This window comes from Littorina saxatilis, linkage group LG6 (assembly GCF_037325665.1).
Source record: "Littorina saxatilis isolate snail1 linkage group LG6, US_GU_Lsax_2.0, whole genome shotgun sequence".
Classification (NCBI taxonomy): domain Eukaryota; kingdom Metazoa; phylum Mollusca; class Gastropoda; order Littorinimorpha; family Littorinidae; genus Littorina; species Littorina saxatilis.
Window position 1 is genome coordinate 51,119,264 of NC_090250.1, and position 24,600 is coordinate 51,143,863.

Here is a 24,600-nt window from a genome sequence, read left to right on the forward strand (position 1 = left end):
GTTTGTGGAAGAATACTCATTTTGACATCTGCGAATGCAGTAACCTTTTTTTCTGGAGAATACAACAACCGTTTTTGGCGACCTTATCTGTAAAAGAGAAGTTGTCTGAGATATCACCGAATGTAGGCCTAGTGTGAATATACAACTTTTTTGGAGAACCTTATGTCTTCAGTACAAAGACAACGTGTACACTACATTGGGGTGTGCACGTTAAATATCCCACGATTGACAAAAGGGTATTTCCTGGCAAAATTGTATAGGCATAGATAAAAAATGTCCACCAAAATACCCGTGTGACTTGGAATAATAGGCCGTGAAAAGAAGGATATGCGCCGAAATGGCTGCGATCTGCAGGTCGATGTGAATGCGTGATGTATTGTGTAAAAAAATTCCATCTCACACGGCATAAATAGATCCCTGCGCCTTGAGTCCGAGTCTGGAGATACGCGCGCGATATAAGACTTCATATAACATTATGACTGAGGTGAAATTGAAGCGAGAGGCGAAGGAGAAAATTATGGAAAGTTCACGTTTTATATGATTAAAATCAAAGCTGCTGGTACTCTTATCCAGACATTTTGAAGGTCAATTGTATTGATCACTGTTTGTCTTTTTTATTTTCTGAAAAAAATATGACTATTTATACAGAAGCGGGAACTTGACAGCATGTTGTCATTTAAATTTCGTTGATTGCTTTTTATTTAGTAAATCAGTCATCATTTACAGATCGCTGGATATGAAAACAAATTGATTAACAGCATGCATTTCGATTGTTTTCTCGTTACAGTTGTTCAATTCATTCGGAATGTTTTGTGCATACCATTTTGTGGATGCGACCAACGTCATTATTTTGTTTGGTCCATCTTTTTTCCTCCTCTCATTGAGAATCTTTTGCTGCTAGAATTGCATAACGTTTTTGTGTACGAATACGATTTGTTTTACCAACTACATTCCTTGCAAATCAGTTAAATGTTATTGGCCTCAGGCGATCAGAGATGTAAATGAAAAATTGCCTAAAAGGAGGAAAATGAGTCTGCGAGTTTGAAGATCAGAAAAATATCAAGATTTCCATTGATTTCTAAATGAAAAGACGACATTTTATGATTCCCACACGACCATGGTACTTTTTGCTGCGTCACACTGAATGAGACTTGTCCAACTTTTCATAGGAAACAGAATATTAGGAGTTCATAATGTAATATTCCTCCAAAAGGTGGAAGCATCTCATCTCTGGTTTGTGTGTGTAAACCAATTTCATCATGATACCTGTTAATAGATTCCAGGATAGTCAAATTCAACAGTTTGAGTATCAGCAGCTCGAGTATGTTTCTGTTAATGTAACCGTAATGTACAACGTGTAACCACTTCGGCATTACAAAAAGGTTCATGTGTTAGTTAACTGAGGTAGAATCTCACTAACGGGTGTGGTGACTGGTTACACATTCAAATGTTGTACTTGATGGAATTTGATCGCCCTTCGTTGTCGAAGATGACCAAGACCCGGGATTGGCTTGTATGTCTGGTCCGACTGTCCGAAGGTGGCTATATAATGAAGCACATCCGGATCAGAAATCCTCTACTGCATGTGGGGCACACAGGTGTAGATACGGCTTTGGAGTTACTGGCAGATCTAACTTCGCTCCCCGCGGGTTAGGGGGAGTCCCATATTGGTTGGGACGAGAAAGAATTTACCCGATGCTCCCCAGCATGTCGTAAGAGGCGACTAACGGATTCTGTTTCTCCTTTTACCCTTGTTAAGTGTTTCTTGTATAGAATATAGTCAATGTTTGTAAAGATTTTAGTCAAGCAGTATGTAGGAAATGTTAAGTCCTTTGTACTGGAAACTTGCATTCTCCCAGTAAGGTCATATATTGTACTACGTTGCAAGCCCCTGGAGCAAATTTTTGATTAGTGCTTTTGTGAACAAGAAACAATTGACAAGTGGCTCTATCCCATCACCCCCCTTCCCTCCGTCGCGATATAACCTTGAACGGTTGAAAACGACGTTAAACACCAAATAAAGAAAGATCTAACTTCACGAAATGAACGAGGGTTTGCACGCTAATTTTCAGCCTACGTTTTCTGTGCAAACCTCGGTAAGCTCACCAGTTCACACACATCACACCCAAACAGCTCCACTATCACGATTTTTCTGAAAAACTGTAAACGGTAGTGTTTTGCGGGAATAAACATCAGAGAGTTAATTTGCACACTTATTTTCAGATTGAGATTTTGCACTGATTACATTACGTCAACAAGCCAGTTAAAACGCATCAAGCTGAAACATCTTGACCCTCATTGTTTGATAGTGAATAGCAGTGCGATGCCTGTGGAACATTGTTTTTCTGTACATGGGAAAGTACTTAATATTATCTGTTTTGTTGTTGGGACATTAACTCCATAATTTTATTGTTTGTTTTTGTGTTATTACCTACAGGGTAAATGCAAAAAACAATACTCTACTGAATGAAAATTGACTTACTTTGTCAACACCATTTGAATGAACTAAGCAAATGTTATTTCTTGAATGTACATAATTGTATAACAGCTAGCATTGAGATGTTTTTTTGTTATTTGTCACATGATGCATTCATTGTGGAGTAGTACAAACTATGTATGCTGTTACCCCCCGCGGGTTAGGGGGAAGAATTTACCCGATGCTCCCCAGCATGTCGTAAGAGGCGACTAACGGATTCTGTTTCTTCTTTTACCCTTGTTAAGTGTTTCTTGTATAGAATATAGTCAATGTTTGTAAAGATTTTAATCAAGCAGTATGTAAGAAATGTTAAGTCCTTTGTACTGGAAACTTGCATTCTCCCAGTAAGGTCATATATTGTACTACGTTGCAAGCCCCTGGAGCAATTTTTTGATTAGTGCTTTTGTGAACAAGAACAATTAACAAGTAGCTCTATCCCATCACCCCTCTTTTTCCCGTCGCGATATAACCTTCGTGGTTGAAAACGACGTTAAACACCAAATAAAGAAAGAAAGATGTATGCTGTTGACGCTTGTCTAGAGTAGCTGTGATGTCTGAGTTAACGGCACAGTAAGCCTCCCGTAAACCATCACAGATACTGTCAGGCACACCCTAACCCTAACTTTTACACACAGTACAAACACCCTTTCATTTAAATACTCACCGCTTGAGAACATCCTAGGTGCCCTCCGTAAAGAGCGAGCAATTTTCAAATAATTTATTTTTGCGTGGTTTATCTTAACCCTGAGCCATCGCGACCAGTGACTCGTCAGAGGCTCTTAGCGGCTGCTTTGAGTCTACAGACTGGAGCATCTTCTCTGATCCCAGCCTCGATGCGACAGCCGACGTCACCTCGGCGTACATCGCCTTCTGCGCGGACACTGTTCTTGAGACCAAGTCCTGCACAGTCTACCCCAACACCAAGCCTTGGGTAACACCGGGTTTGAAGAGGCTGCTCTACAGGAAGGGGGAGGCGTTCAAGAGCGGTGACCGCGACGAGGTGAAGGCTGTCCAGCGGCAACTTACCAAGCAGATCAGAGAGGACAAACGTCGCTTCGCGACCAAGCTGGAGAATAACTTCAGAGAGGGCAACTCCAGGCAGTACTGGCAGGACGTCCAGACCATCACCGGCTACAAGCCGAAGAAAGTCCCACTCAAGACGACGGATGAGGCGAAGCTGGCAGACGAGCTGAACACTTTCTATGCCCGGTTCGATCAGCGTGACTTCAGCGAAGAACAACGGAAAGTCATGGAGGAGGTGCTCAGCCGCCCGTCCACGCCCATCATCATCACCACCGACGAAGTCCGGTCGACCTTCAAGAAGGTCAAGGCACGCAGTGCCGCAGGCCCAGACAACATCACTGGCAGGCTTCTACGGGAATGCGGAGACTCCCTTGCCCCTGTCTACCGCGAGCTCTTCCAGAGGTCCCTCGACGAACATACTATCCCTGCAATCTGGAAGAGCTCCATCATTGTTCCTGTACCCAAGAAGCCCAATCCCTTGACATTGAACGACTACAGGCCCGTAGCGCTCACCTCCATCCCCTTCAAGTGCGCTGAGAAGTTGGTCCTTCGGAGGCTGAGGTTGGAGACAGAGGACCATCAGGATCCTCTTCAGTTTGCATACACCCGCAACCGGAGTACTGAAGATGCGATCCTGACCCTCGTCCACAACGTCTCCGCCCACCTGGAGAAGCCCTCCTCTTACGCCAGGGTCCTGTTCATCGACTTCAGCAGCGCCTTCAACACCATCCAGCCTCATCTCATGATGAGGAAGCTGCTGGAGTTCGACGTCAATCCAGTGCTGATCAGTTGGGTCTTCAGCTTCCTTACAAAGCGAACCCAGCGGGTCCGTATTGGACAAGTCTTGTCCGAGGCTGTCGCCACCAATACAGGCGCCCCCCAAGGCTGCGTGCTGTCTCCCACGCTCTTCACGCTGTACACCGCCGACTGTCGCCTCAGGGATCTTGTCAACCTGCTGCTGAAGTTTGCAGACGACACATCCCTGTCAGGTCTCATCCTGAAGAACGACGAATCGGCGTACAGACACGCAGTGGAGGAGCTGGTGCAGTGGTGCGACGACAACTTCCTGGAGCTCAACGTGAGCAAGACGAAGGAACTCATCATGGACTTCCGACGAACCAAGTCCGCCGTCGACCCCATCATCATCAAGGGCGAACCAGTCGAGATGGTGGATACCTACAAGTATCTGGGCACCATCATCGACAACCAGCTCGACTGGTCGCCAAACGTGGACGCCGTGTGCAAGCGGGCAAACCAGAGGCTCTTCTTCCTGAGGAAGCTGCGGCAGTTCCACGTCGACCCACAGATCCTCCACCTCTTCTACCAGGCGACTATTCAGAGTGTCGTCTCCTTCAACCAGCTCTGCTACCACAGCAGTGCAAAGAAAGGCGACATGGAAAGGTTGGAGAAGATTGTGAAGAGAGCAGGCTCCATCATTGGCTCTGAGCTTCAGCCTCTCAGCACTCGATTCCCGAGTGTGGCGCTGAAGAAGCTGAGCATGATCCGCTCTGACGACCGCCACCCTCTGCACCAGGCGCTCGCATCGTGCGAGCCCACGCGTGAGTCATCACGCCGTTTGAGGTGCTGGCGGGCCAGGACGAACCGGATGAGGGACTCGTTCCTCCCGATGGTTGTACGACTCTACAACCAGTCCCTGTGAATGTGACAGTATGCTAGATAGACTTGAGTGCTGTAAAATTTGACTGTGAGGACTATGGGTGATGTGAACTGTGATGTGAGGACTATGGGTGATGTGAACTGTGACTGCGGAAGGACAATGAGTGCTGTGAACTGTGACTTGGAGGACTATGGGTGATGTGTAGTAGGTGTGAGCGATGGTAGAGTAGAGGACGTGTGATTGGCGGGGGGGGGGGGGGGGGGGGGGGGTAAGAGTGAAATGTTGACGTCTGTTTACTTTGTATGATGGGGGGGGGGGGGTTATGATGTAATGTAATGTATGATGATGTACTATGTGTTGATTGCGTATGTATGGGGGTTATGATGTAATGTATATGTATGATGATGTATTCTGTGTCGATTGTGAATGTATGGTGGGGTGGGGGGGTATGATGTAATTTAATGTACGATGATATATTTGGTGTTTGATAGTGTATGATTGTTTGTTAGTTGTAGATTATAGTACGATGTTTGATGTTGTAATGTTTGTGCGTGTGTTATAATGCAATATGTTATGATGTAATGTGTGATGATGTATTCGGTGTTTGATAGTGGATGTATGCTTGTTAGTTGTAGATCTAGTACGATGTTTGAGGCTGTAATGTTTGTGCGGGTGTCATATGTAGCCGTACGAGGGTTCCAGTGTGTGAGTTGTGCATGGCCGGGCGCTAGAGTGCTGCATGAATGAGTAAGTGCATGTGGAGTTGTATGGCTGGGTGAATTGTGGGTTGCGTACGTCCGAGGGGCACATGTAGCCTGTGTGTCTGAAGTAGTGGGTATGTGTGCGTAAGGGTGTGTTGATATTGAACTTCAGTTGTTGCTTTGTAAATGCCTATGTATCAGTGTATTATGTCTTGCCACACACATGCCAAATTTCCTTGTATTGATGAGGACAATAAAATTTCTTGTATCTTGTATCTTGTATCTTGTATCTTGTATCTTGTAACCCGTGTGATCCAGTTGCCTTTTGTTTCACAATGTAGTCGTCAGTTTGTGATTTCAATGCGACTCGCTGTAAGCTTATCTGCAATATCACGTTATTATGAATCTGAATCTAAACGCAACAAACGGCTGCGATTCACACGAACTCTAGCGATGGCCTTTGACTGTTCAGAGGAACTGGCGATAGGCTAAACCGTCGTCTGCTACGAGAATACGACCTTGCGTGACCCTGCTTCCGTGCTTTTCGTTTTTCAAACTTTCAAAACTTAGAATTGTACTGATCTTGTCTCGATGAAAAAAGAATTCTTTTATGATTTAAGAATGTTTGTGTAACAAGCTGTCAATTTATTATTTAGATTTTAAAAGTGAGTTCTAGCGCCAAAACGCACCGTCCGATTGTCTGATCAGACAATCCGCAAAATTAATTCTTTGAACATTGCTCGCTCTTTACGTAGGGCACCTGGGTTGTTCTGAAGCGGTGAGTGTTTAAACGAAAGGGTGTTTGTACTGTGTGTAAAAGCCTGGCAGTATCTGTGATGGTTTACGGGAGGCCTACTGTGCCTTTAAATATTTGGGGTGACAGTTATACTGATATTTATCTACTGTTGGTCGTAAGTTCCAGTTTTGTGATAAAGTGCATGTGATGTTTTGGGTTTAGTGTGATTGTAAGTTACAGTAATGTGATAACTGATGGGAGTTTTCGACTGGTATTGACGATTTGTACGTTTCAGTTGTGTGATAAATGTGAATACGAAACATCCTCCTTAATCTTGAATTGCAATAAATTAAACATTGATAGGCTTCCATTCCAAACATCTCTGTGATGATCATGGATTGTGGCCCGACCAAAGCCGCATTGAAGCCCTAAGAAGTATACTTCAGATAGAAGCCTATCAATGTGATTGTAATTCAATCTTTCACTGAACTTGTTCCTGCTTTGCCGAAATGATTCCCTGCTGTGCAAATACTCCTTTTAGTTCATTTACCTGAAAGGGTAAAGTTCTAAGAAATGCTTTTCCAGATTACCATCTTATCATTTTCGCCTGCTTAATTCTTTCACATATGTTTTTCTTCTTTTTGTGTGATCGACGGAAAGCAAAACGAAAAGAAAAGAAAAATCTGTCCCTTCCAAAAGCATTGTTTGGAATTGACTCACCTTCTCTATAAGAATTCCTGTATCAATTTACGTCATCTCTTCGCGAGAATTATCGTCTTTGTATTAACTTGCAAATTGTATGACTCTCACGGCTAACAGAGAGTTTATTAATGAATTAAGCTTGCATAAATTCGCCTCCCTAGCAGGTGTTAATTGAGTAGATTCGCGGTGTCCATCAAGAATTGAACACCATTAATCTGACCAACTACAGAATCTGTTACATTGTCAACTCATCTTGATTAAATTAAATCCCCCCCGCGGGTTAGGGGGAAGGATTTACCCGATGCTCCCCAGCATGTCGTAAGAGGCGACTAACGGATTCTGTTTCTCCTTTTACCCTTGTTAAGTGTTTCTTGTATAGAATATAGTCAATTTTTGTAAAGATTTTAGTCAAGCAGTATGTAAGAAATGTTAAGTCCTTTGTACTGGAAGCTTGCATTCTCCCAGTAAGGTAATATATTGTACTACGTTGCAAGCCCCTGCAGCAATTTTTTGATTAGTGCTTTTGTGAACAAGAAACAATTAACAAGTGGCTCTATTCCATCTCCCCCCCCCCCCCCTTTCCCCGTCGCGATATAACCTTCGTGGTTGAAAACGACGTTAAACACCAAATAAAGTGAAAGTAAATCTTGATTAAATAATTTATTTGTGTGTGTGAATTTTATCCACAGACTCATGTCCACTGGGTTTTATCAGAAGAAGAAGGAGAAGAAACTGACTGATATTTCTGCTCCACAGACAAAACGAACTACTCTTTACATTAAACCAAGACGGGACAACAGTATATCAGTAGGTTTAGCACTACCGAAACGACTGAAAAAGAATGGCTGTTAAAGGCACAGCAAGCCTCCCGTAAGCCATCACAGATACTGTCAGACTTTTACACACAGTACAAACACCCTTTCATGTACACACTCACCGCTTGAGAACATCCTAGGTGCCCTCCGTAAAGAGCGAGCAATTTTCAAAGAATTTATTTTTGCGTGGTTTATCTTATACCTGAGCCATCGCGAACCCGTGTGATCCAGTTTCCTTTTTTCACAATGTAGTCGTCAGTTTGTGATTTCAATGCGACTCGCTTTAAGCTTATCTGCAATAGCACGTTATTGTGTACCTCTGAATCTAAACGCAACAAACGGCTCCGATTCATACGAACTAGAGCGGTGGAAATTGACTGTTCAGAGGAACGGGCGCTAGGCACAGCCGTCGTCTGCTACGAGAAAGACGGTTTGCGTGACCCTGCTTTCAAACTTTCAAAACTTCGAACTGTACTGATCTTGTCTTGATGAAAAAAGAATTCTTTTATGATTTCTTGTCCACGAAAATAAATTCTTTGAAAATTGCTCGCTCTTTACGTAGGGCACCTAGGATGTTCTCAAGCGGTGATTGTTTAAACGAAAGGGTGTTTGTACTGTGTGTAAAAGCCTGACAGTATCTGTGATGGTTTACGGGAGGCTTACTGTGCCTTTAACGTTTCTAAAGATGTTCCAAAAATAAAGGCCATTCAGCCTTGTAATAAACTGGGGAAAGAAAATAAAAGAGAACAAGAAGAGCAAACGCTCGATCGAGTCACTTTCGCAGTTCTGAATATTATATGAGGCATCAGATGGACAGGAAGAAATTGCTATTCACAACACAATGAGTCACGTTCACATAAAATTTGAGCCCGGTCACTTTTATAGTTTCCGAGAAAAGCCCAACGTTAAGTTGTGTGTTGCCGAACAGAAAAGGCTAGTTATCTCCCTTGTTTTTCTGATAACGTTCGTAAAAGGCTACAGATGTAAATACTTTGATGTAAAGAATAATCCTACAAAGTTTCAATCACATCCGATGAACTTTGTCAAAGATATAAAATGTCTAATTTTTCCTTTGACGCTGACCTGTGACCTTGAAAAAGGTCAAAGGTCAACGAAACCATCGTTAAAGTGTAGGGGTCATTGGAGGTCACGACTAAACAAAATATGAGCCCGATCGCTTTGATAGTTTCCGAGAAAAGATATAAAATGTCTAATTTTTCCTTTGACGCTGACCTGTGACCTTGAAAAAGGTCAAAGGTCAACGAAACCATCGTTAAAGTGTAGAGGTCATTGGAGGTCACGACTAAACAAAATATGAGCCCGATCGCTTTGATAGTTTCCGAGAAAAGTCCAACGTTAAGGTGGTGTCTACGGACGGCCGGCCGGCCGGCCGGCCACTGACCGATTACATAGAGTCACTTTTTCTCAAGTGACTCAAAAAAGGGGAAAGAAGCGTGACTAACTTACCAATCGGCTAATTTGACAAAACACAAAAATAGATAAGTTAACTTGCCAATAAATTACATGAATACATAACTAAATGCCATTAATATCTACCTGAACCTGGCACTATCAATGCAACGATAGGGTTTACACAATACATGAAGACAAGTCCACTTTTAAAGTGTAATGATTGTATGTAAATAATCAGTTTAAGCAAAGCGCACAGGGCCCTCAGAGCGATAATTACATTTGTTGTTTGACTGTGAGTTTTTTGTAAATCTTTTTTTTCTGTTAACCAACGTGCAGAGACACGTCAAAACAGATAAGTCTACAGAAAAGATGTGCGCACAGACAGACAAACTGACAGGCAGACAACACTCACGCTCACACGTACAACCAACACACACATACAAACACACTCTCTCTAACTCGCCCACACGCACACAGAATCAGATAAATAGTGTCCAAAACGTGTCAAACAGACATGCACACACATACAGAATCACACTTTCTCTCACACTCTCTCTCTCTTACCCACACACACACATACACACACACACACACACACACACACACACACACACTTTCTTCCGCACGCACACACACAGACAGGTGTCGGAACCTTGTACTGTACGTCATACAATATGTGGTATGTGATTTGTTCAATGTTTGATGTGCTCGTGTTTGCAGGAGACCTCTAAAATACGTATACGTATCATGTTGATTTTGATCTCAAAAACTTTTAGACTGTCATATAATGTGCATAGGGCCGCAAAAAGTCAAACATTTTCAGAAATAAAGCATACTTGAAAACCTCCTGGCAATGAATATTAGACGATTGTTTGTTTGTAATCAACAACACAACAGTATCGAGAGAGAGAGAGAGAGAGAGAGAGAGAGAGAGAGAGAGAGAGAGAGAGAGAGAGAGAGAGAGAGAGAGAGCTAGAGAGAGAGAGAGAGAGAGAGAGAGAGAGAGAGACAGAGAGACAGAGAGAGAGAGGCAATCACAGACTTATCTTCTTCTTCGTCGTTCGCTCAGACAGCAACTCCGGAGGCCCTGATGAAGGCTACTGTACGCCGGAGGCTCTCCATGGGTCCATAGAGTTTGTCCCTCATCGGTGTGTCAGCAGGCCAGGTCTCTGCTCGCAAGTTTTGGTGTCTTGTTATGAATAATAACTCTCAGTGTGTGTGTCTGTGTGTGTGTCCGTTGACCTCTCCAACAAAACAAAAAAAACCCATAAAAACATGCAACAACAACTACAACACACACACACATACACACACACACACACACACACACACACGCGCGCGCGCGCACACACGTCTGGTATCGAATATAATCGCTCTAGCAAAACAAATGCAACACGTCGTCATATTGGACGATTTCTTTACTGTTTTTTCCCTTTGCATTTTGTTCTTTCTTTCTGCACTTTAGGCCCTCTTAGACGACTAAAAAGTTACAATGGTTCTGTTTGTTCGTTTCTTGTTCCTGTCTGAAGCATTGTCATTGGCATCCGGGTCCCGTTTATGTAATAGTTGTTCATCTTCGCCCAAGATAGGTTTGAGATCTGCTTCCAGCATGCCCCTGCTAAAGTCAGGCAGGGTGCCACCTTTTCATTTTGTTGTGGATAACTTCTGTTTAAAAGCGCCTCTTGTATATTTCAGCTGAAGATTGTTACCTCGCTTAAACGCACACTCCTTTTCGTGAAGAAAATGAACAAGCACATTATCGATACATTCCACTATCTGCTCTTCTCATGTCGCTGAACTAAAGACATTGCACATGCACTGCACACGAAAACAATGCCCTCCCGTACCGCTTTCTCTCGTCTCATTAAGCAGAAGACATTGCACATGCACTGCACACGAAAACAATGCCCTCCCGTACCGCTTTCTCTCGTCTCATTAAGCAGAAGACATTGCACATGCACTGCACACGAAAACAATGCCCTCTCGTACCGCTTTCTCTCGTCTCATTAGCAGAAGACATTGCACATGCACTGCACACGAAAACAATGCCCTCCCGTACCGCTTTCTCTCAGCTCATTAAGCAGAAGACATTGCACATGCACTGCACACGAAAACAATGCCCTCCCGTACCGCTTTCTCTCAGCTCATTAAGCAGAAGACATTGCACATGCACTGCACACGAAAACAATGCCCTCCCGTACCGCTTTCTCTCAGCTCATTAAGCAGAAGACATTGCACATGCACACACTGCGTACAGGATCCATGAACGACTCTCACTTAGCATTTTACACTTCACACGCTCTCCTCTGCAGGCTCATCACAGCACCACTGCCGAAACTGTTTTGATAGGAAAGAACCGGGTGTTTCTGTTACACAGGAGCACATGCATACCACTCTCCTGAAGATGTATGCACAATCTACTTCAGATTCATCTCTCCAACACTTCCGACGTTTCTTTTGGCAGGAGAAACAGGGTGAATCAGTTCTCAAGGTTTTGCCCCTGTCGGTCCCCGCCATTGTCCACGTTTCTATGGTTACGGCCGTCTCTATTGGGGAAGAACTCGATGCCGTTGGTACGCCGGGCGATGTCCAGCCGCTTGTTGACGTCACCCATACCACCTGCAGGAAGACAAGGCGACAGGTTTTGATCACAGCAAGACATTGCGACATGTTTTGATCACAGTAAGACAGTGCGGCATGTTTTGATCAAGGTAAGACATTGCGACATGTTTTGATCACAGCAAGACAGTGCGACATGTTTTGATCACAGTAAGACATTGCGACATGTTTTGATCACAGCAAGACAGTGCGACATGTTTTGATCACAGCAAGACATTGCGACATGTTTTGATCACAGCAAGACATTGCGACATGTTTTGATCACAGTAAGACATTGCGACATGTTTTGATCACAGTAAGACATTGCGACATGTTTTGATCACAGCAAGACATTGCGACATGTTTTGATCACAGTAAGACATTGCGACATGTTTTGATCACAGTAAGACATTGCGACATGTTTTGATCACAGTAAGACATTGCGACATGTTTTGATCACAGCAAGACATTGCGACATGTTTTGATCACAGCAAGACAGTGCGACAGGCTTTGATCACAGTAAGACATTGTGACATGTTTTGATCACAGTAAGACATTGCGACATGTTTTGATCACAGTAAGACATTGCGACATGTTTTGATCACAGTAAGGCAGTGCGACATGTTTCAATCACAGCAAGACAGTGCGACATGTTTCGATCACAGTAAGACATTGTGACAGGTTTTGATCACAGCAAGACATTGTGACATGTTTTGATCACAGTAAGACATTGCGACAGGTTTTGATCACAGTAAGACATCGCGACAGGTTTTGATCACAGTAAGACAGTGCGACATGTTTTGATCACAGCAAGACATTGCGACATGTTTTGATCACAGCAAGACATTGCGACATGTTTTGATCACAGCAAGACAGTGCGACAGGTTTTGATCACAGTAAGACAGTGCGACATGTTTTGATCACAGCAAGACATTGCGACATGTTTTGATCACAGCAAGACAGTGCGACAGGCTTTGATCACAGTAAGACATTGTGACATGTTTTGATCACAGTAAGACATTGCGACATGTTTTGATCACAGTAAGACATTGCGACATGTTTTGATCACAGCAAGACTGTCAGATATGACATTTATGGGTTTTATGTATGAACATGTATGTAATATGAGTACTTAATTAATGATGAAATGATGCTGTTATTAGTATGCACTTAATTGACAGAAGTAGACTCGTATCGCGAAAAACATTATTATTGATTCGCATGCCTGTTGGACCATGATTATGGGGCCTGTACTGTAGAATTGCTCACGTGCAACAGGTGAAAAACCTGAATGTCCATTTTTTTGTAAGGTGAGCTGTTAGACTTGTGTCGCCAGTCACCTAAGCTGTTAGCTTCACTTGCCCATTAAACATGTAAGCGGCAAGTCGGGGAAGATTCTTTGCTCGCGTGCTCAGGTAAACTATTTTTCATGATATGTTTTCGCTAAGGAACACTAGTATGTTTATGAATAGGCATTCTTAATATTCGCTGCTATGTTAACTTAAGTGTTCATTGTACTAGTTCTTAATCTGGATATTCTGAATAGTTGTTTAATGTGTGGATAAATAACTCGGACATGGATGGGAATTGATATTAGTATTGACAGTAGTTATTTAAGAATTCGTGTGTGTGTGGTTGAATGTAGAGTGTAATTACAGCCCAGGGTGAATGATGAGTGAATTGGTGTGTGTGTTATGCCTATGGAAATACTGACTCAAGAATTACTTTCACAGGAGTCTTCCCAGAGACAGAAGATGGAATTCGCGAGAGCTTGTTTGACCATTCAAGCAGACGCATGAAGAGATGAAGATGCACGAAGCAGAGCGACGTGATCTACTAACCGGACTTTACGGACCACGCCAGGAGTCGCCGCGCCGGCTGGGTGATGGAGAAACAGAGATGAACTACACTACGCTGTTCTGGTGATGGGGTAACACATTAATTTACTCATCTAGAACCCTGGGCGTATTGTGTATATGTGTGTGAATCCTGAACGTGTGATATATGTACATGCTTTACCAGTGAGCTATATAAACATATTGAGCTCCACGTATTTTCTTTTATTGTTGGAATGAATCGGAGGAGAATAACGAATGCGTATAAATGAAATAGTAGCCTTCTGACTGACAGTCGGTATTGTAGATAATTCATTCCTGACAAAGACATTGCGACATGTTTTGATCACAGTAAGACAGTGCGACAGGTTTTGATCACAGTAAGACATTGCGACATGTTTTGATCACAGTAAAACATTGCGACATGTTTTGATCACAGTAAGACATTGCGACATGTTTTGATCACAGCAAGACATTGCGACATGTTTTGATCACAGGAAGACAGTGCGACAGGTTTTGATCACAGTAAGACATCGCGACATGTTTTGATCACAGTAAGACAGTGCGACAGGTTTTGATCACAGTAAGACATTGCGACATGTTTTGATCACAGTAAGACATTGCGACATGTTTTGATCACAGTAAGACATTGCGACATGTTTTGATCACAGCAAGACAGTGCGACATGTTTCGATCACAGCAAGACAGTGCGACAGGATTTGATCACAGCAAGACATTGCGAGAGGTTTTGATCACAGTAAAACATTGAGACCTCTGCAAAAATCTCCCAGGAACTGACGCAGAATTTCGAGAACGAAGTCTCGTTGACGTATTCTTAGCAGAGGAAAATTACTCGCAAGTTTAACGTCAGGATATGCATGTATCGGTGTCGTACATCATTAAGTATAAAGAGGTTGACACTCACGTGCTCTACGTGGATAGGTGGAGGGGTGCTCGGTGTCGTTCAGACCCGTCCAACGAACGTTTAATGGTTTGTCGTAGGGACGTCTTTGCATCAACGTCGACAGGTCCCTGAAATAAGCACAGATGACGTCATAATGAAATGTCGTCAATGTCGACAGGTCCCTGAAATAAGCACAGATGACGTCATAATGAAATGTCAATGTCGACAGGTCCCTGAAATAAGCACAGATGACGTCATATTGAAATGTCGACAGGTCCCTACCACAAGCACAAATGACGTTCTTATTCATTGAGGCAAACGTTGATCAACGTGTCTTCATGTTCCTGACGCAAGCATATGACGTTATTATTCATTGACATTACTGTCAATCAAGGTCGACAGGTCCATAACACAAGCACAAATGACGTTATTCTGTATTGACGCTAGAGTTAATCTACGTGTGTGCAGATCCCTCAACCAAGTGCAGACGACGTTATTATTCATTGGAATTACTAATAGTGTAATATACAACACGTCGACAGGTTCCTGACACAAGCACAGATGACGCCATCATACGCATTATTTCAGGCAAACGAAAATCGGGGGACAGACAAACAGAGAGATACACGGACTTGACATGTTATTCTCATCAAGATGTCCGTGTCTGCTGGCTACTCATGCGAGTGTCCACGAACATGTTTATATACTGTTTTTACCGGGCTTGCTTTTTATTTGGTCACAATTAACAGTGTATTACTCTAGTTGCATACACGTTTAATTATTATTTCATGTTCGTTTTCATAATTAAATCACGCTGGTGATTGAATCAAAACTGATTTTCTGTATCGAAGATCATGCCGAGATAATGGTCAAGTCAAATCTTGCAACGACGACAACAACAACAACAACAACAACAACAACAACAACAACAACTCTTTGAACAACAACAACAACACCAACACCAACAACAGCAACAACAACTCTTTGAATAATATTTTAAAGGCATATGTACGCGCTCCCGTGTTTACAAAGTGTAGTTTGCCCATAATCGATGTCAAACGCACCATAAGACCATGTAATGACGATATGTCGCCATGCGCGGACCATATACATGCATTACTTGTTCTAGCCTCTGAAAAAGTGAGGATGTCAACAAAGACGCGGAGTTATTTCCCTTGCGTCAACGTTCCCTCTGTTGGCAAATCTATAAATAGGACGATCTAGATCAAAATAAAAATTCAAATATCTCAACATTTAAGGGGTCCTAGACCACAATATCTTGCAGGGAACTTAATTTAGCATGTCTCCAGCTGTTGGTAAAGCAATTAGCGTGTATAGTCATCGAGTACATATGGCTTTAAATAACGGTAGCAGATACGAAATGCAACAGTAAGACCCACCTGACATCAAAACAGTGAAGGCGGAAGGCCATGGGGACGCGGTGCAGGATTTTGACGTCATCCCTGTTGATGCTGACGCGCACACCGACGTGGAGCTCCTCTGCGTATATCACCTCCGTGATGACGTAGATTTTATCTGTTTGGTAACGACCCGCTGAAATGCCAAGTCTGGAGGTTATTTTTTTGATTCAGTAACTAATCAATATTGGAAAAAAGAACAGGGTTAATATTATTATTATATGAAGTCTTATGTCCATGCTTGGTATTCTGCTCGGGTTCGTTAGCATGCTTCAGGGTACATTCAAATCTGTAATTGTGGCGAAGACTGCTCACAAGGAAAGGGGAGTATGCTTAACGTATTAGCAAAGGCTTATCATGACCCATCAACGCTGACGATAAGTCCCCACCGCGTCTTTAAGAAGAACACAAATTATTTTATTTTCAGAAATGGATCTTTAAATATCATCAAGTGCATCCGTAACGTCACACATTTGCCATGATCTACACGGCGTCTGTATAGCTCTAGACCAAGCCTATTGGACGAGAACGGGTGAAGTCAAACGATACATGTAGGCCTCCACACGCCGTGGTTTTACGTAGTGCTTCTGGACCTCAGTATTTTGGGGTCAGTCACAGACCCGGCAGAAGACTCACCGTAACGGTAGAGGTTGAGCACAAGACTATCCGGGCGGGGCAGAGCACGGGTGATAACTCTGTGGCAGCCTGTGGCGGTGACTGTCACCTGACGGCAGTAACCCCCCTTGAGCGCCAGGCCGTGGAAGCGGTGGTTGGGCCATGGCACGCCATCCTGCACTTTCATTGGGGCCGCCATCGCCTTAAGATTAATCAAATAAATAAATCAATAGAAGAGAAGAGAAAAAGAAAAAGACAGAACAAAGATAAAGAATTAGGGTACAAACAAAACAAGTAAAACGGATGAAAAAAGTTGCCTTCGGACATTCAAGGTTCCCCTCGCAGACTTGTTCCTTCATGTCAACTGATCTACACTATGTAACCATTGGCCTTCTGTGTTGTTTTTTAAAACTAAATATAAAACCAAACAGGTCCTGATTGATTACCTGGAAATATGTCTGCCAACAAGACGCAATAGTATGATGGTAGCGGCTCAGAAGTTGAAGCACTGGACATGGAGTCACAGACCAAGATTAACTGCTGGAGACGACTCAGAGACGGTATCGCTGTTCAACCCCCACGTCAACGTCGTGGTACGTAAGAAACCTTTTGTTATTCTGACCAAAGGGCTGGATAGCTAGTTGCACCTCGAAACGCACGCACCTGGTTGGCGCGACTCTTGTTTACGATGGCAACTTTCCGCTGGAAGGGAGCGACCCGAATTTCCCAGCAATGAGACGAAAAGACACGAAAGACAGACTGTTTGATTATGATCGTCTGTTCACAAAACGCCACTGAAGCCGCTCCGACTCTTTGTCTCACCTAAGTCGCACAAACTCGTTACAGCAGACTAGCTCAGCCACAGAGCAACGCTGACAGACTGACTCACCACAGCCCAATGAACCCACCAACGCAACACATCCACTTTCCTTGCAGTCAACGAGCGGCCATGCAGCACAGCTCAGACGTTTTTGCAACTTAGGGATACAGGTATGACCGTATACACTTGCTATTTATCAGGCATTGTCCTTTAACCTTACACCAACATCGACTCACTGATTCACCACAGCAACAAAACCTCACTGACTCAACAATGCCACCACTCAACACGCCCTCGACTCAATGAATCAACACATCCACAGCATCTCATGCATCTACATCCATAACGTCTCACAACAGCCGCAACGTCTCACCGACTCACCATTGCCACAACGTCTCACCGACTCACCATAGCGACTCTTCGACTCACCACAGTCATAACGAAACACCAACATCCACAACGACCCACCAGTCACAACGACACACCAACAAGCACCACACCCCACTGACTTAGCAGCCACAAAGACACACAACATCCACCACACCTCCCCGACTCACCACAGCCGCATCGACGCTGAGGTCGTGGTCCCAGATGAGATCGTAGATGGAGGCGACCGCCTGACACTTGGGGGGCAAACAGCGCAACTTCTCCTGCTGAGTCCTTTTGCTCTTGAACAGGACGGCTCCCAGCTCGTAGCGGTCCACCGCCCCCTCCACCACTGTTGGCACGGGCTCGAACCTCCCCCCGCCTGCTTTCCCAGAGTGGCAAGTGTAAGATGTGGCGTAAGACGTAATACTAAATACTTTTAGTCGTGGACAGTGGTTAGTTTGTCCAATGACGACAGACAAGTGTGGACCTAATTGCTTTCCTGAAGACCAATTGCCATCTATTTAAACTGGACGTATATGATGACCAATTGCAAAACAAACCCTTGTACAGTCCATGGTTAGAAAATCACAATGTTAATGTATGTGTGTGTTAACATGTGTATGTGTCATTGTGTGTGGTGTGTTAGAGTGCGTGTGTGTGTGTGTTTGTGTGTGTTAGTGTGTGTGTGTGTGCGTGTAAGAGAGAGAGAGAGAGAGAGAGAGAGAGAGAGAGAGAGAGAGAGAGAGAGAGTGTGTGTGTATGTGTACGTGTGTGTGTGTGTGTGTTTCTGTGTGTCTGTCTGTCGGTGTGTCCGTCAGTCATGCTATGTTTCTGCCTGTGATATGAGATGAATCAGTCACGGGAGGACGGTCTCAGCCTATCAAATACTAATCAACTTTGTGGTGTGATGTTTGAATTTTGCGGGAGACTTAAACACACCTTCAATCAGAGAGCCTTCCGAAGAAGTTCCCTTGTTAATAATGAGGGCCGAGAAACTAAGTGGCATACCCATGGAAGTTACTCAACTCTGACAAGATGAATCCATGCTGCTCAAAACAGAATTCCACTGTCATCACCTTGAAATATTCCAGATGAATGTCGTGACTTTATGACAAAAGCAAGTACCTGTTTCTTTGTGTGTGTGTGTGTGTGTGTGTGTGTGTGTGTGTGTGTGTTTATATGTGTGCGTGTGTGTTTGTGTGTGTGTGTGTGTGTGTTTGTGTGTGTGTGTGTGTGTGTGTGTGTGTGTGTGTGTGTGTGTGTGTGTGTGTGTGTGTGTGTGTGTGTGTGTGTGTGTGTGTGTGTGTGTGTGTGTGTGTGTGTGTGTGTGTGTGTGTGTGTGTGTGTGTGTGTGTGTGTGTGTGTGTGTGTGTGTGTGTTGTGTGTGTGTGTTTGTGTGTGTGTGTGTGTGTGTGTTTGTGTGTGTGTGTGTGTGTGTGTGTGTGTGTGTGTGTGTGTGTGTGTGTGTGTGTGTGTGTGTGTGTGTGTGTGTGTGTGTGTGTGTGTGTGTGTGTGTGTGTGTGTGTGTGTGTGTGTGTGTGTGTGTGTGTGTGTGTGTGTGTGTGTGTGTGTGTGTGTGTGTGTGTCTGAATTTCATTTATTTGGGTTGCTCGACTACTCCTATGATTGTTTATTTGCCCATTTATTCGTTCGTGTGTTTGTAATGTTAGCCTTACCCAGGGTTTCATTTACTAGTGCGCCCTGCGCCGTTGGCGCATTAAATCTGAAAATGTCCCATCACAATTCCCTTCAGTGCGTCAAAGGGCGCATTGAGATTACGTACCACTATACGCCACCAAATGTACACTTTACATCGGATTACACACACACACACTCACACACACAGATAAGACGATATAGTGGCTAATTCTCAAATGGCACCATATTGCACCATTTTGCCAAAACGCGTACAGGCCTCTTTGGCGCTTCTTGCCTTCGACTATGTCCCATCGGAATTTGGTTGAGGGGGACACATGTCCCATTGCCTTTTTCTCCCAGGCTAAACCCTGCTTACCCCATATTTTCTTGGCAACTTCGTGCTTGAGCTTGGGCCAGACTGCAGCGATCTCGTGTGTATTCAGCGATTCCAGAATCTTCTGAGGAATGGTGTGGATCTTGTAAAATCCTGCCCCCTCCTGCTCAGAAATGGGTAAGTAGCGAGACGGGTCGAACACTGTTTCCTGATCGCTGACACCAGCAGCAAGTTGATCCCCTGCTTCTTGCACTGGAGAGGAGGATATGGGTGTTTGGAATCTCGAGGTTGTGGGTTTTTCTTGCTTCTCTTGCTGAACTGTGTTTTGTGGGTGTGTTGTCTGAGTGGATTTGCGGGGATATGGCAGCTGCTGCGGATCTTTCTGCAGCTGGCTGCCAGACGCCATTACATGCTGACGTAACCCTGATGACGTAACCGGTCGAAAAAGAGAAAAAAGTATGACGTTGTTTTAAAGAAGGAGAGGGAGGAAGAATGGACAAAATCTTGATCTTACTTACTTTTTAGGAAGAATAGGCAAACACACACACACACACACACACACACACACACACATAAACGCACACACATACACACGCACGCATGAATGCATACACACACACACACACACACACACACACACACGCTCGTGAGCACACACACACACACACACTGACAAAACACACACACACACACACACTCACACACACGTACACACACACACACACACACACACTCACACACACACTCACACACACATACACACACACACACACACACACACACACACACACACTCATACCGCCACAACTTTTACAAAAATCCGGATATGACGTCATCAAAAGTATTTATCGAAAAAAAGAACAAAACATCCGGGGATATCATTCCCAGGAATTCTCATGTCAAATTTCATAAAGATCGGTCCAGTAGTTTGGTCTGAATCGCTCTACACACACACACGCACAGACACACACACACCGCACACACACACACACACACACACACACACACACACACACACACACACACACACACACACACACACACACACACACACACACACACACACACCACGACCCTCGTCTCGATTCCCCCTCTATGCTAAAACATTTAGTCAAAACTTGACTAAATGTAAAAAGTTAAACACAATAATCTTTGGAGCAAACATTTAATATAGCCAGGTAAAAACGTCCCGTGGGCTGAATTTTTGTTTCAATATAGCCGGGATTTCAATATAGCCGACTTCAATGTAGCCAACATTTTTTAACAAAGAAAAAGTAGAGCTTCAGCCGGGACCTGAAAAATTCTTCAATATAGCCGGGATTTCAATATAGCCGGGATTTCAATATAGCCGGGATTTCAATATAGCCTACTTCAATATAGCCGGGATTTCAATATAGCCTACTTCAATATAGCCGGGATTTCAATATAGCCTACTTCAATATAGCCGGGATTTCAATATAGCCTACTTCAATATAGCCGGGTTTCACTGTAGCATGCATTCTTCAGCTTTAAGTTTGGCACTGGTTTGGGGGGTTATTATATGGAAACACAAAAATACCAAACATGTGCGTTCTACCGAAGGTATAATTATAATAGTATCTATTTTTGGACATGGCAGATTCTGAACACTTTGAAACAGTGCTCACGGGGGATAACCGGTCAAAGGCCGAACAGAAGCCGAAGGCCGCTCATGACACGTGTGAAGGCAAGTTTTGTCTGTTTTCTAGGTATTGTTTGATTTATGTCGGGATTTAAGGTAAGCTACTGATTCAGCGATGACTAAATTTGTTTCTCGATGCATAAAAAGTCAGGGAGCGATTGATATTTGCCCGTAAATAGCCTTCAAAGCTGAAAATGTCCGCGATCGAGCACCGGAAATGGCTGTTCGATGGGTTTTGCAAGTAGAAATGTGCTTTATTTCACCAAATCAGCTCGTATTTGGTGTGGGTACGGGATTCTAGAGGACGAAGGAGTCATAAGATGTGCAAAGAAGTGCTATTTGGGAGTAGAATAAATCTTCCGAGACAGTAGACAAGAGAAGGTCATATTTGAGAGAAGCGCGTAGGCCGATTGTCTTTCCGACAAGCAAATGATACAGCAGATTAATCATTCGTTTTGATCAGAAACCTAGTCTCTAGTTTTTATGAATGAGTTTTTTTTAATTAAAACAATCACGAGAACTCTCTCGCTTAGCCTAATGGCTGTTCGATGGGTTTCGCAAGTAGAAATGTGCTTTATTTCACCAAATCAGCTCGTATTTGACATCGGTTTGGTATATATATATATATTTTCTAATCCTACCGCGAACTGGATAGCAGACGCGGCACGACTGTTGCACCACACTTTGAAGTAATCCCACACTTTGAAGTAAATTACTTCAAAGTGTGGGGATGTGCCCCACACTTTGAAGTAAACCCATTTTTTACTTCAAAGTGTGGGGGGATCTTCCCACACTTTGAAGTAAACTCAGTTTTTACTTCAAAGTGTGGGGGGATCTTCCCACACTTTGAAGTAACTTACTTCAAAGCGTGGGACTTTTGCATCGCCTGTTTGAGCCTGAGGATTTTGTCAAAAAAAATGGCAAAGTCTTTTGGATGAGTGAACAGAAAAAGTGAGCGAGCCAAGAAACATAGTGATGTTTGTTATCAGGCTTTAAGCAATGTCCCATTGTTGAGTGTGACGAAAATTAACTCGTGGTGACGATTTTAAGACATGTTGGGTCACGCATGGTCCAATCTTACATGGTCCAACCTTACATGGTCCAACCTTACATGGTCCAACCTTACATGGTGCAACCTTACATGGTCCAACCTTACATGGTCCAATCTTACATGGTCCATATATATATTATTGGACCATGTAAGATTGGACCATGTAAGATTGGACCATGTAAGATTGGATCATGTAAGGTTGGACCATGTAAGGTTGGACCATGTAAGGTTGGACCATGTAAGGTTGGACCATGTAAGATTGGACCATGTAAGATTGGACCATGTAAGGTTGGACCATGTAAGATTGGACCATGTAAGGTTGGACCATGTAAGATTGGACCATGTAAGATTGGACCATGTAAGGTTGGACCATGTAAGGTTGGACCATGTAAGATTGGACCATGTAAGGTTGGACCATGTAAGGTTGGACCATGTAATATTGGACCATGTAAGGTTGGACCATGTAAGGTTGGACCATGTTATATTGGACCATGTAAGATTGGACCATGTAAGTTTGGACCATGCAAGGTTGGACCATGCAAGGTTGGACCATGTAAGGTTGGACCATGTAAGGTTGGACCATGTAAGATTGGACCATGTAAGATTGGACCATGTAAGATTGGACCATGAAAGGTCGGACCATGTAAGGTTGGACAATGTAAGATTGGACCATGTAAGATTGGACCATGCGTGACCCAACATGTTTTAAAATCGTCACCACGAGTTTTCGTCACACTCAACAATGGGACATTGCTTAAAGCCTGATAACAAACATCATTATGTTTCTTGGCTCGCTCACTTTTCTGTTCACTCATCCAAAAGACTTTGCCATTTTTTTTGACAAAATCCTCAGGCTCAAACAGGCGATGCAAAAGTCGCACGCTTTGAAGTAAGTTACTTCAAAGTGTGGGAAGATCCCCCCACACTTTGAAGTAAAAACTGAGTTTACTTCAAAGTGTGGGAAGATCCCCCCACACTTTGAAGTGTGGGAAGATCCCCCCACACTTTGAAGTAAAAAATGGGTTTACTTCAAAGTGTGGGGCACATCCCTACACTTTGAAGTAATTTACTTCAAAGTGTGGGATTACTTCAAAGTGTGGTGCAACAGTCGTGCCGCGTCTGCTATCCAGTTCGCGGTAGGATTAGAAAAAATATATATATGTTACAGTAAATTAATCAAACCAGTCAATTTGTAAATTCACTCCGTAAATTTACCAATTTACTGAAAAATTCAGGAAATTTACAAATTTACTGAGTTTGACACCCAGGAAATTTACAAATTTACTGAAAATTTCAGTAAATTTACAAATTTACTGGTTTGATGAATTTACTGTAACATATGTACCAAACCGATGTCAAATACGAGCTGATTTGGTGAAATAAAGCACATTTCTACTTGCGAAACCCATCGAACAGCCATTAGGCTAAGCGAGAGAGTTCTCGTGATTGTTTTAATTAAAAAAACTCATTCATAAAAACTAGAGACTAGGTTTCTGGTCAAAACGAATGATTAATCTGCTGTATCATTCGCTTGTCGGAAAGACATTCGGCCTACGCGCTTCTCTCAAATATGACCTTCTCTTGTCTACTGTCTCGGAAGATTTATTTTACTCCCAAATAGCACTTCTTTGCACCTCTTATGACTCCTTCGTCCTCTAGAATCCCGTATCCACACCAAATACGAGCTGATTTGGTGAAATAAAGCATATTTCTACTTGCAAAACCCATCGAACAGCCATTTCCGGTGCTCGATCGCGGACATTTTCAGCTTTGAAGGCTATTTACGGGCAAATATCAATCGCTCCCTGACTTTTTATGCATCGAGAAACAAATTTAGTCATCGCTGAATCAGTAGCTTACCTTAAATCCCGACA

The 24,600-nt window shown here is 43.4% G+C and overlaps 1 protein-coding gene across 1 annotated transcript; it reads right to left on the reverse strand.

The window, feature by feature from the left end:
• Positions 1–10,884: 10,884 nt before the first annotated feature.
• On the reverse strand, positions 10,885–20,437 carry LOC138968207 (uncharacterized). The gene is made up of 6 exons (XM_070340760.1): positions 20,058–20,437; positions 18,232–18,422; positions 16,876–17,056; positions 16,222–16,375; positions 14,843–14,949; positions 10,885–12,103 (listed from the first exon to the last, which is right to left on the reverse strand). The coding sequence occupies exons 1-6, from the start codon at positions 20,419–20,421 to the stop codon at positions 11,964–11,966; spliced, it is 1,137 nt and encodes a 378-aa protein (XP_070196861.1). The 5' UTR covers positions 20,422–20,437; the 3' UTR covers positions 10,885–11,963.
• Positions 20,438–24,600: the final 4,163 nt, after the last annotated feature.